Below are 12045 nucleotides of genomic sequence, written 5' to 3'. Positions count from 1 at the left end.
TTCTATTACCTCCAATGATATAAATCGTATGCTTGTAGCATCGTTTCATAGGAGTTACAAAAGTGTAATTGGGTAATTTGATTTTGAAGGAATAGCACGTAATTAACTTGGGTTGCGTAAATATGTATATATGTAAAAATCCATTATTTTTATCATTGCTTTTTTGTTTTCCTCTATCCATCCATATTGGTTTCACCAAAACATATACTTCACCAGAATTATTATTAACTACTGTCATCCACCATAACAATTATTATTAGTATTATTTTAATTATTATTTCATAATTTTTAATTAGTAACTATGTTTCAAAAGTGTTTCTATTAACTTTTAATAGTGTTCCAATTAAATGACTTAACTTTTATATTTTATTTAATTATAGATTTTAACATGTTTTCTAGTTTTTTTTCCAATGAGGAAATCTTTTTTTTATATGAAGTAGTGAAGAGGATTTTATTTTGAATTTTAAATATAATTAACAATTTTTTAAATACAACTACATGTATTTCAAATCTCGGTCCCACATCTTCTCCTCCGTTGCTTTATTGACGTACAGAAAATTTCATGATATTTAGTGTACCAAATTTAGAGAAGAAAGATACATAAGTGACCTAATTGTAATACTTTTGAAATTTGGTTATTATGTGATATTTTCTCTTAATATTATTATATTTCTTATAATTACTATTATCATCAATATACCACTATTTATTTTGCTATTATTGTGTTCTAATTGTTAGAGTTAAGTGCTTGGCTAGTATATGTGGTTTGCAGATATTACATCATTGGTCCTTAACATTTAATAATTAGGTACCTAATCCTAATAGTTGTAAATTTATTACTAAGGTGGTACAGAGGTATGGATTTTTTAACGATGGCGATTCTTACAAGCTGACACCGTTAAAATTTTTAGTGAAATCTATGCAAAATAACCAAACTACCCTCAATGAGAATAATAACATTGTAAGTGGGCCTCACTGCTCCAGTTTTACTAACAGACTACAAACTAGTTGCCTTAAACGTTCTTTTTTTTTTTTACATAAACTAGTATATACGAGTATCAATACTTTTATGTACGCCTACTCTTTTATAAGATTTATTGTGGTTACCGTTAACCAACACCGACCTAATTCGCGTCGCCTATTTTTGTTAAATTGTAAAGGATTATAAAGTATTAAAAGAGGGTCACTGATAATGGATTATAAAACCATTAATAATTAATATGGTCACATCACATGTCTTCCACTAAGTTCTTAAGCTGCTCTAATGCTGCCACATGGACTTTAATAGCCTTAATACTTGTGAGAACCCCAAAATAATATAGAGTAATCCAGAAGAAGTGATTAACGATCGAGGGTGTTGGCAAATGGCGGGTGAGAATGGAAGTGATTCCGACGACGTCCTCCACCGTCAACTTGCTAATATCTCACATTCCGCTTCATCTTCGATCATTCCTCATGACAATATAATCATCCACCAGGTATATATCTTTCACAATCTAGTTAGATTTTTGTATAGCTTCTAATGTCTTGCATGCGTGCTCAAATTAGTGTTAATTAGTTTGAAGCAACTTCATATCATTACGGTATAAATGCTGTTCTACATTGAAACGTAATCAGGCATGTAAATGAACTGAACGTTCAGTTCGGCGGGAAGTTCATTTATGTTCGTTCATTTAATAAATAAATGGGCGTGGACAAGAAGTTTGTGTTAATTTAATGAAACAGACGAACATGCATGTTTTGTTCATTTATGTTCGCTTGTATATGTTCGTTTGTTCATGTTTGTACGTTTATATTCGTTCATTTATGTTCATTTTTGGATGAATCATCTATTTAATGTTTTATATTTGTTCGTTTGTGTTCATTTAAGTGTGTTCATTAATGTTTGTTTGTGATTGTTTACGTACATTTGTTCATAGATGCTCATTTATGTTTGTTTATCTTTGTTCAATTATGTTCGTGAACTATTTGTTTAGATTTTAAATGAACGAACATAAAAGAACAAGAACATGTTCACTTCTTAAATGAACAAGCGCAAACACAAGTATTTGTCCGATTGTCTGTGTTCGTTCGGTTTGCTTACAGGCCTAACCGTAATCAGGGTACGTGATAATTTTGATCTGTAAACAAGTTTAAGAAATATTTGAATGCTGAACAAATATATACAGAAAGCAGATTCAGCAACTTGAAACTTGACTGTTGAATTAAGGTGAGGTTTTATACTTGCTATAATGATTTAGACAGAAAGTGATTACTTTTATTAGTTGGTATCTTAAAATATTTGAACAATTAGAAGATGATCACATCTACAGAAAATGTTCATGTGACCTCTTAAATATGTCAAATAATTATGTGAGAAATTCTTATAAATAGAGGGATTTTGTATAATACTTGTTGCAGATGACCCCAGAAAGTAAATTGATCACCACTAGAAAGTTTACTTTACCTGAAGATTGGTTTGTGAAGAAGGTACCGCGTAAGTCTGGAACTACTATTGACAAGGTGATATGAGTTTATTTTAGATAATTCATTACTGCTTTACTGATTTTTTCCAGAAAAATGAATACTTTCTGATGACAAACCATTGCAAATAACTTGATATTTTCAGTACTACTATGATCCGGAAACTGGACGCCAGTTTCGATCCCTTGTAGATGTTGAGAGATACCTTACACAAGGAATTATGCCTACTACGACTAGATCAAAATCCAAGATGCCTAATTACCAAGAAAAGGTCATGTTATTCAAACATTAGATTATCTTATTATCCTACCCTTTACTTTAAATAATAATTATTATTCGTAAGCCTGGCTGGTCGGGTCAAAACAGATTCTGATCATAATTCTAATGATTTGTTACAGAAGCAAGATTTTGAAAAAGATCAAGATAATGAATATCATCTGATAAATTTGTCTCCCAGATGCTTCCTATCTACAAACCCCAAACTTCCTGATGGTTGGATTGTGAAAGAAGTGCCCCGAAAGTCGGGTGACCATATCGACAGGGTAATTTTGATATAAGATTTACATTTTTTTACATGTGTTATTGAAAATAATATAGTTTTATGTTATTTTCAATTTTGTAGTATTATTATGAGCCAGGTACCGAACGCATGTTCAGATCTTTAACATCTGTTCAAAAGCATCTAGCACAACTTGAAGAAGAAAATTCACCTTTAGCAGCCGTGCTAGAAGAACTAAGAGATAATAGTTTACCCCTTTCAGAGGCTTTTAAGTTAATCACTCCCATTAAGGTTTGACATCGCTATTTGATTGTGTTTGACCGAATATCGAAACAAAACTTATAATTTGACTTGCTGTTTGGATTTTTAGAGTTATGGTTCATATGATTCATGGAAAAAAAGCTTTTCAAGGAAAGAACAAGGTTCATCATCTAGCAATTATCCTCCAAACAAGATCAATTGGGTTATTTCTAGCACTGCAGGAGATACTTGGAATGCTTTTGTTGGAGATGAACTGGTTCCGGATTTTATGAAGCAACAATGGGGAAAAAGATTCATGTTCACCATCAATGACAACAATCATAATGAACAGGTATTTAGTGTGAAATGGATTTTTTTTCTGGAATTATAAAATAATTCTCGTATAGTTTTATTCATTACGCAGACGTGGAATGTTCAGCTAAGTGTATGTTTTATTACGATATATTTTTTTGATAGGATGTTTTCAATATCTTATGTCTTTGTTTTGTTTCATTAAATTCAAATGATCGGGTTCAGTTCATTTACAACCCCAATTCTGATGATACAAATTTGGGCTGTTTGCAGGAATGAATCCGAGGCTGGCTTTTGTGTTTTTTGATTCGGTAATGCTGCAACCAAGTTTGATGGAGATTAGGAAGATAATCATGTACATTATCAAAACTAATGATGTTTGTAGTTTATCAATGTGTATCAGTTGCCTGTTTGAATCTTGAGTTTTCTAATCACGATGATATGAATGAAATTAAATTTTTGCGTAAAAGAAAACATGACAATTTTCAAGTTTATAAGTCCAGCAAAATATAAAATGAAACTTCCAGTATTTTGATATTTGTAAAGAAAACAGAAACATATGTTTTCGAGCTAAATAGAGATATGTCATCTCTCACGACCGCAGCGCTTCTGTCATCAGGTAATATACTTCTTTTGATGGATACTGCTTAACCATCACCGCCTTCAGGATTCAAGCCCCCCACTGACACCTTATAAGCCGAAAACTGAATAGGGTATGTGCCAGATCTGCCACAAGAACATGTATCACGAGAAGGCCCATAACTGAGCTGAGCAGGAGCCTAAACTGTTCCCTGCCACCCGAGGACAAGGAGAAGCATAATGGTCCCTGAGCAATCAATATATCTGCGCATTTGATCTAGGGCTACTACGTCTTTGTACACAAGTTTGTAAATGGTGAATACCCTGTGACCAGTTTGAATCCCTTTTCGGCCACACAGTACTGGCATCAACCATTTCACAATCAACGTCGTATGTATTCTGCTGATAAAAAAATGGAAATTATCATTCACCCCTTGTGATAGTTTTATAGTTAACTTGATATCTGTAACAATATTTTGCGGTACTACAATACTTGATTATCTGGTTATCCTAATTTCTACTTCAAATTATAATGCTTATTCATACATCATGAGCCTGGTTATCGGCTCAAAACAGTTCTGATCATAATTCTAATATATAAACAGAAGCAAGATTTTGAAGATCAAGATAATGAATATCAGTTGATAAATGTGACTACCAGAAGCTTTCTATCTACACATCCCCCAAACTCACTAATGAATGGATGGTGAAAGAAGTTCCCCAAAAGACGGGTGACAATATCGACAGGGTAATTTTGATATAAATGCCAATTTATTTACATTCTTTATATTTTCTTTATTGAAAATAAATAAGTTTTCATGTTATTATGAGCCTGCGACTGGACATGACATGCTCAGATTTTTAATATATGTTCAAAAGCATGTAGCGCAACTTGAAGAAGAAAATTCACCTTATCAGCAATTTTTGAAAGAATTAAGAAAAATTTAACCCTTTCCATTTCCAAATCCCTTAAATTAGTCACTCCCATCAAGGTTTGACTTTAGAAGTTGACTTTGTCTTTTGACCAAAACAGAAACTTATAATTTGACTTGCTGTTTGCTTTTTTAGAATTATGCATGGTTTATATGATTCAATGAAGAAAAGCATTTCCAAAAAAGAAGAAGATTCACCATTTAGCAATGCCTCTCCAAACAGGATTAATTTAGGAAGGCTTTTGCTGGCGATGGAGTGTTTTCAGATTCTATGAAGCAACAATGGAGAAAAAGATTCATTTTCGCCATCAATAATACCAAACACACAATCAACAGGTATTTAGTGTAATCTAACTGAAATCATAAACTAAATGAAACTTAGCATTAGCAAAGATATTAGTTTTTTCAAACTTTATCTTGTGCACAAAATTGGGGTTGGGTTTGGTTGGAGTTTAATTCTAGTAAATTTATTTGTTTTAATAGAACCACTTGCAAATAACATATTTATCATTCAACAAATGTACTCATTTATTTATTAAATGGACATTGAAAGTATTTCATGTTCATTTAGGTAAATGAACAAAGTACAAACACGAAACATTCTACTTGCTCATTTATTCACGTGCGTTTGTGGACTTTCGGTCAAGTGCTCGTTCATAAATACTTTTATATACAAACAGGGGCATGCTGATTTCGCATTGAATAATATGTTGGACACCGCATTCTACATAGTGCAACGAAGATAATTAAAGTAGTGGGAGAGATAAAGCGGATAGTTACTTAACCGTCTTATACATCACATTGAAAGCACTGTCCCCTTAAAGGTAAGGTTCACTCCTTTCAAAGACCCTACTTATATGACTTGTGAATGGAACATTACTGGTATTGTTTGTTTGTTTTGCATCATTTCATGAATGTTTGTACATTTAGATCTATTAAGTAAACTGAAAACCAATTCGTGTCTGTTAATTTGTTTTGTTTGGTTAAAACCACTCGAACAAAGACGAGTTAGCCCCGTTTGTGTTTGATCAGTTCGTTTACAAACACATTTCTGATACATGTGGGCTGTTTGCAGGAATATTGAATCCGAGGCTGGCTTTGTGCAACCAAGTTTCAAGGTATATATTTAAAGATAATTAATCCTGCACAGTATCAAAACTAATGATGTTTGTGCTTTATCAATGCATATAAGTTTCCTGTTTGAATCTTGTTTTAAATACTACAAAACAGGTTTCCCAATCATCACGCGACGATATAAACAAAACTAGCTTTCGACGAAAAGGAAACATGATAATTAATATTTCAAGTTTATAAGCATATATAGCAAAACATGATTTAAACTATAACAATAACATTAGTTTGATAACGGATCGATCTAGTTGCTAAATGCTTCTGGTTGAATTATGCTTGGTCTTGAGTTAGATCTTGACCATGGTATGGAGTTATCAGCCAAGGACCCGAATCGCCAACTAAATATTCTCGAATCTTTGTTCGCTCTGAAAGCTTGATTGCATTCCCGTTTGGCTTCTTTCCTTTTTGAGCCAAACTAAAGATTACTTTGTGATTCTTGAACGACGCAGTACGTCTTTAGTCATATACGAGCCCACACACCACATCAACAAACCGCATATTGCTGTTGAGCTAATTCGCCTTCCGACTTGTGTGGGTACATCTTTACATGAGTGGTCTCCATAACAGTTTGGCATATATACGTAGGGAACCTACCTTTTGTCGCAGACATCACATTTGTATTGCATCGATAGGAAGTTGCGGTGGTGGTTAGCTCAAACGATTTTCAAAAATTCAAAAACCGAAGTTTTGGTTTTTAGTTAGCTCAAAAGTCAAAACTGATCCAAACCAAACCGTGCACACCACTAATTATTATACGCGTTCAAGAACTAACCGTTTGGAAGACCAGGAGTACAATGCAGCCATTCCTTTTCCACGGAGAGAATTGAGGCGATCAATAACATCTAACCATTTTAAGTTTTTAACAAATTATCACATGGATCAGGCACAATTTCATTTACAGTTAAACATTTATTAGCCTTACCTCGCAGATACAGTCCTTCGGAGGACGATAGAGTAACCTCGACAAAATGTGGGTGCTCGAGCTGGCCATTACGACATAGATAATAAACAACCGCCACTCTACGGTGTTTGTTCGGCTCGACCCAAACTTGTGTACGTTCAGGACTTCGTTGAATTTGATCCTTCCATTTTCTAGACGCGCGACCGAGCTCATTTGTTGCGGTCATTGCGGGTTTTGAAACTATTTCCATAAAAATTGCTAGTGAGTGATTATTGAAACTGTGAAAGGAGGGATGATTTATTCAAAATGGGATGCTTAAGACAGTGAATAAGAGGACAAATAGAGGAGTTGAAAGCCACTGGCTAGGGCCATATGGGGGTTTATGTAGGTTACATGGGGTTTGTTTTAAATTGTTTCACATGTGAATAGACTTCATTTTAATGTTTGAATTCTTATGATTGGATATGGATGTGTTGGTATATCTGGTGGTCTTTTCAATAAAAGAAAAGGTTACTTTTCACTTGAGGGAAAAAGTGAGTTGATTTTCATTGTTTCATGTAGTGGGTGATATATTCTTGTGCACTTCTTTTGTATTTTTGTGTTATTTATTTTTAATATTACATGAATAGTATCATGTTTTTGTTAGTATCATATTTTCATCATCATCATCATCGTACTCAGTATATCCCACCAATAGCAATGCTATGGTAAGGTCTGAGGAGGGTAAGATGTAGACAGCCTTACCTCTATCCCATAGGGATAGAGAGGCTGCTTCCGGTGAGACCCCCAGCTCGATAGTAGTTTTGCATCAAGCCTTGGACATAAGGCACATAGCACTCAATCATCAGGGACACCGGCTGATTGGTGCATGTGCCCTTGTCTTTCGGCTATCAACGCCACCACATGATGCCTGATTAACCTTCCGCCACCTTTAACGTTATTTTCACGAGATTGGTAAAATAACGTCAAAATTAGTGCAATTTTACTTTTGCCCACCCGAGGGTTCACACATATATACTTTATATGCGCGCACCGCAAGCAGGGCGTTGTTAGTATCATATTTTATAGAAGATTAACACATTGTATGTTGTCGACTCGTCGGTGGCCGATGTAAACCTGAGATGGCTTGGAGGACGAGATAATAAGAGTGGGAGTGAAAAATCATTTGTGTGGACTAGCTCAGTATTAGGATATGGTATTTGGTTATGTTTTTTTTTTAATTATCTCATTATATTCTTGTATATAATTGATTAGTAATAAGTGGCACGTGGTTTTCTTGATTTTACACATGGGTAAGAGAACTGAGTGGCACGTGGTTTTCTTGATTTTACACATGGGTAAAGAGAAAGTAAGCGTCTGTGAAGGTTTTAATGTAGACGAGAAAAAAGCCCTTCACTATTTCTTGCGTTACGGTTGGTCTTACTCTTAGTGTAAACCGTAAAAAGAAGTTATAAAATGAAAACTTTTTTTATCCCCTTACATAAAGCATTAAGGGTAAATGTGTAGTTGTAATTTCATATAGATCAAGACATTCTTTACTTTGAATTGAGTAAAGTGTTGAAATTAAAAACTATATTTGTTTTCTAATTGTCAACGTCTTGGATGTCGAAGTCAAATCCCTTATAAAAAAATTCCCATACCGTCCCTGCAGGAGTGCAGGCTGCAGCCTTGCACTGACTCATTTTTTTTTTTAACTATTAAAGTTTGGTCCCCAAGACATGTAAAAAATTCTATTAATGTTGTGTTGGTTCTTTTTCTAATTTAATTACGCAAATATTAGTTAAGGTTAAACTCTTATGATGGTTGTTGTGGAGCGGTTTTAAACCCAACTTAAAATGTCACGTCACTGTCATGTAAGTAATGAGATTTTAACCTTAAAACTCCGTTGTGATTTAAATTAGCACCCTTACCACTTATGTAATTATTATTGAAGTTGGCCCCACCACTTACCCACTTACCACCCGTTAAAACACTATTGCCCCCACCCCCCTCCCTGGCACTGCGTGTCGGTCTTTAAGAGCCATGCCATGTTACTTTTGCCGCCCCGTTAAAACCCGCAACTACTCGCCTAATAACGAAGTTGAATTCTAAACTTTAAAAAGCTTTATCATTAGGTTATACAAAAGATTTCGACTAAAGTCGAGCCATTGCATCCAAAACTAAGCATCGTGCAGTTTAGTCAAAGTTGATAGCCGATTGAGGTGGGGGCAAGATAAAAAATAACCACATCAAACCTATCGAATTCGCACAGAAAGATTCGGTTGAGGTCGAAAACCCAAATAATTTATTTTGTTCTAATTGTTCTTGTGAAAAACCATGTTCCTAGTGATTACTTTTCTCGAAGTATAAGTAAAATGTAAGAAGCAATAATTGAATAATAATTATTCCACTTAGATTATTCGCTTTAAGTATAAATAAGTTACCACAATTAAACAATAATAAATCTTGAGTCAGTATAATTTAATGTGTTAAGATTATTCGTTTGTGTAATGTGAATGTCTACTTGTCTTGTCTTCCCATATATAATGGGCTACATAGAATTGGGTAAGAGCACAAGTCTTGGGCTTAAAGAGCAGAAAGACACGCATTTTATAATGAGAAAATGTCTTCGTTAGCTAACGTTTAGGCAAACCAAACCGAACCGGTATGGGTTTAAAACCGGTTTCACCCAAACCGACCTAAACCGCCAATTTCAGGATCGGTTCCCCTTAAAATCTACCAAACCGGTTTGAGAAAAACCGGTTTATAAACCTGACCGAACCGGCGTTACCAGGTTGGCCTATCTTGCTTCTAAACCGGTTTATAAACAGAACCGGTTTGAGTCAAACCGGTTTTGACAAACCGTTGACCAAACTGGTTCGGTTTGGGTTCAAAACCGGTTTTGTACACCTCTAATTTCAGTCTTCCATGTTGGTAAACGTTCTTGTCTTTTCGAGTGAAGATTAGCGGTGGACCCGGAATTTTTTTTCACGATGGCGGAATTTATAGGGTCGTAAGTCTATCCCTATATAAAATAATTTTTGATCTAGGTCGGGTCTTATTAAAATAGGTAACAAAACTAAATTTTATATAATCAGCAAAGTACATCAAGCGTCCTTACAAATGCATAACAAAAATTTTAAAATCTAATATATCTAAACTCGTATATTTATACAAAATGTTTTAGACCTAAAGTTCACAACTTGTATCACTTTTCAAATCCTTGTCGCAATTCTCTAATCAAATAACTTAAAACAATAAACTAGCCATAAATGAGTGATCCGTTTAATCACTTACCTAAAGTTGGAAGTGTGTGTAATTCGGTTGACACGCTATTTTAATATTTAGATATTGGTAATTATATAAGTTATATTTATAATTAGTTTTAATATTAAATTTATATTTAAAAATTTATAAAATTCGTATTTAGTTTCTTAGGGATCGATCGGTTTCTAAATTTCATGGAGGTTGGTTTCGAAAATTTAGTGGGACGATTGCAAAAATTTTGTGAGGACGCTTGAAATTTCACGCACTACTCAGTTCTCTTTATTCGGGTGAAGGATGCTGCAGAAATGGATGTCTATTTATTTATAATATTACATTTACGGCTAATGTTGTGCACTAACTGTTGTACCATAAGCTTAGAGTGTTTGTACGTTGGTTTTCTCATTCCATTTAGCACGTACAGCCCACTATTTGATAAAGCACGATGTGTCGCCTTCCTTTCCTCCGGTTCGTCTGATGTTTGATTTCACCGTTTTGTTGTCTTGATTATTTGATATTGTGTTATTGTATCGCAGGTGATAATGGGGCTGTGATATGAGTTTTGTCATAGGTACATGCGTTTGTTCTCTCTCATACTGAGGCTTTCTTTTGTTGCATTCCAGTTGTTCATCAAAATGTTTTTGCCTTTGGTTTGTTTGTGGTTGTTCATCTCTGTTATTCTGTTTCTCCATTTTTTTTTCATGCATGTGTGGTTATTGTTTCTTCTATACACTTTACTTTCCATGATTGGCATGCATGTCAGCTGTTTGATTAAAGCTTGCTATAGGTGAATGTCTTTCTGGCATGACTTATTTAAACACGCATGCCAGGTATTTGATGAAATGTGCAGCCCCCTTTTATCCTTTTGCTCCAAGTTTGTTCTTCTTCTTCTTTGTGGTTCACCCATCGTTACAGTTTTGCGTAGTCTCCACAAACTGTTTGATGTATACCGGTACGGTTCAGAACCGTATTTACCGAATGTTTGCATATGGTACCAGTACGGAATCAAGTATTAAGACTTGCTTTGACAAAGCAAACCAAATCAGAAATAGTTCTATTCATTTAAAACATAACGAAATCGACTACACAAAAATAAGTCATATGGTTTGATTAAGTTGAACCGTATGTCATAACACAGTAAGAGGCAAAAATTTTGTAATAATGTGACAAGGTAAAACAAATAACCAACTAATTGAGTAATTATCAACAATTTATTAATTGTCTTTAGTTTACTTATTATTAATTGAGTAATCATCATCAAATCTACATGCAGGATATTATTAATTATTCAAGATATAAATTTATGCTAAAGAAACGGATTAGAAGCACTGAGAGTGGTTATTTCTTAAAGTATTAAAATCCAGTTTGCTTAAGTCTAGACAACAACTAACCAGTGCCAAGCACTAACCAAATCAGGCTCGAAACGAACCTAACTCAACATTGCAGCAAGAATAGAGAATCATAGAAACGTAAGCGGGGCAGAAAAAAGAAAAACTATCGAAATGCAAGAGTACATTTGCGTGTACAACATCAACGTCAAGTATCACATGGCTACGAAACAGGTTTTTTGTTTTCTTTAGGTAGTTTGCGGTATGCTGTTTGTTGGCATTTAGTGTGTCATACAAATCAGGTGTTGTGTTTTGGATACTTGATAATTTTAGTTCATATGAGCTCATGAGCTGTTTTGATTGTTTTCGTTAATGATGTATCTTCTTTTGAGGTTGTAACAGTTTTCGTAAGGTGTC

General features: G+C 34.3%; 1 protein-coding gene across 1 annotated transcript; it reads left to right on the top strand.

Moving 5' to 3' along the window:
• The first annotated feature begins 1364 nt into the window (after positions 1-1364).
• On the top strand, positions 1365-3593 carry LOC143561700 (methyl-CpG-binding domain-containing protein 7-like). The gene is made up of 6 exons (XM_077049701.1): positions 1365-1478; positions 2401-2502; positions 2609-2739; positions 2807-3005; positions 3086-3253; positions 3333-3593. Exons 1-6 carry the CDS (start codon positions 1365-1367, stop codon positions 3591-3593), a joined length of 975 nt encoding a protein of 324 aa, XP_076905816.1.
• The last annotated feature ends 8452 nt before the right edge of the window (positions 3594-12045 follow it).

This window comes from Bidens hawaiensis, unplaced genomic scaffold (genome assembly GCF_021521415.1).
Source record: "Bidens hawaiensis isolate Kalapana, Puna unplaced genomic scaffold, B.hawaiensis_p1.1 tig00020777_1, whole genome shotgun sequence".
Lineage (NCBI taxonomy): Eukaryota > Viridiplantae > Streptophyta > Magnoliopsida > Asterales > Asteraceae > Bidens > Bidens hawaiensis.
The sequence above is the reverse complement of the archived record's forward strand: the minus strand, read 5'-3'. Positions and strand labels throughout refer to the sequence as shown.

Excerpts from the sequence above, each read along its gene's own strand:
- LOC143561700 (XM_077049701.1), top strand. The coding sequence starts at position 1,365 with ATGGCGGGTGAGAATGGAAGTGATTCCGACGACGTCCTCCACCGTCAA. Across the intron at positions 2,740-2,806 it reads AATTACCAAGAAAAGGTCAT|CCTGGCTGGTCGGGTCAAAA; the intron begins GTTATTCAAACA and ends ATTATTCGTAAG. Across the intron at positions 3,006-3,085 it reads CGGGTGACCATATCGACAGG|TATTATTATGAGCCAGGTAC; the intron begins GTAATTTTGATA and ends TCAATTTTGTAG.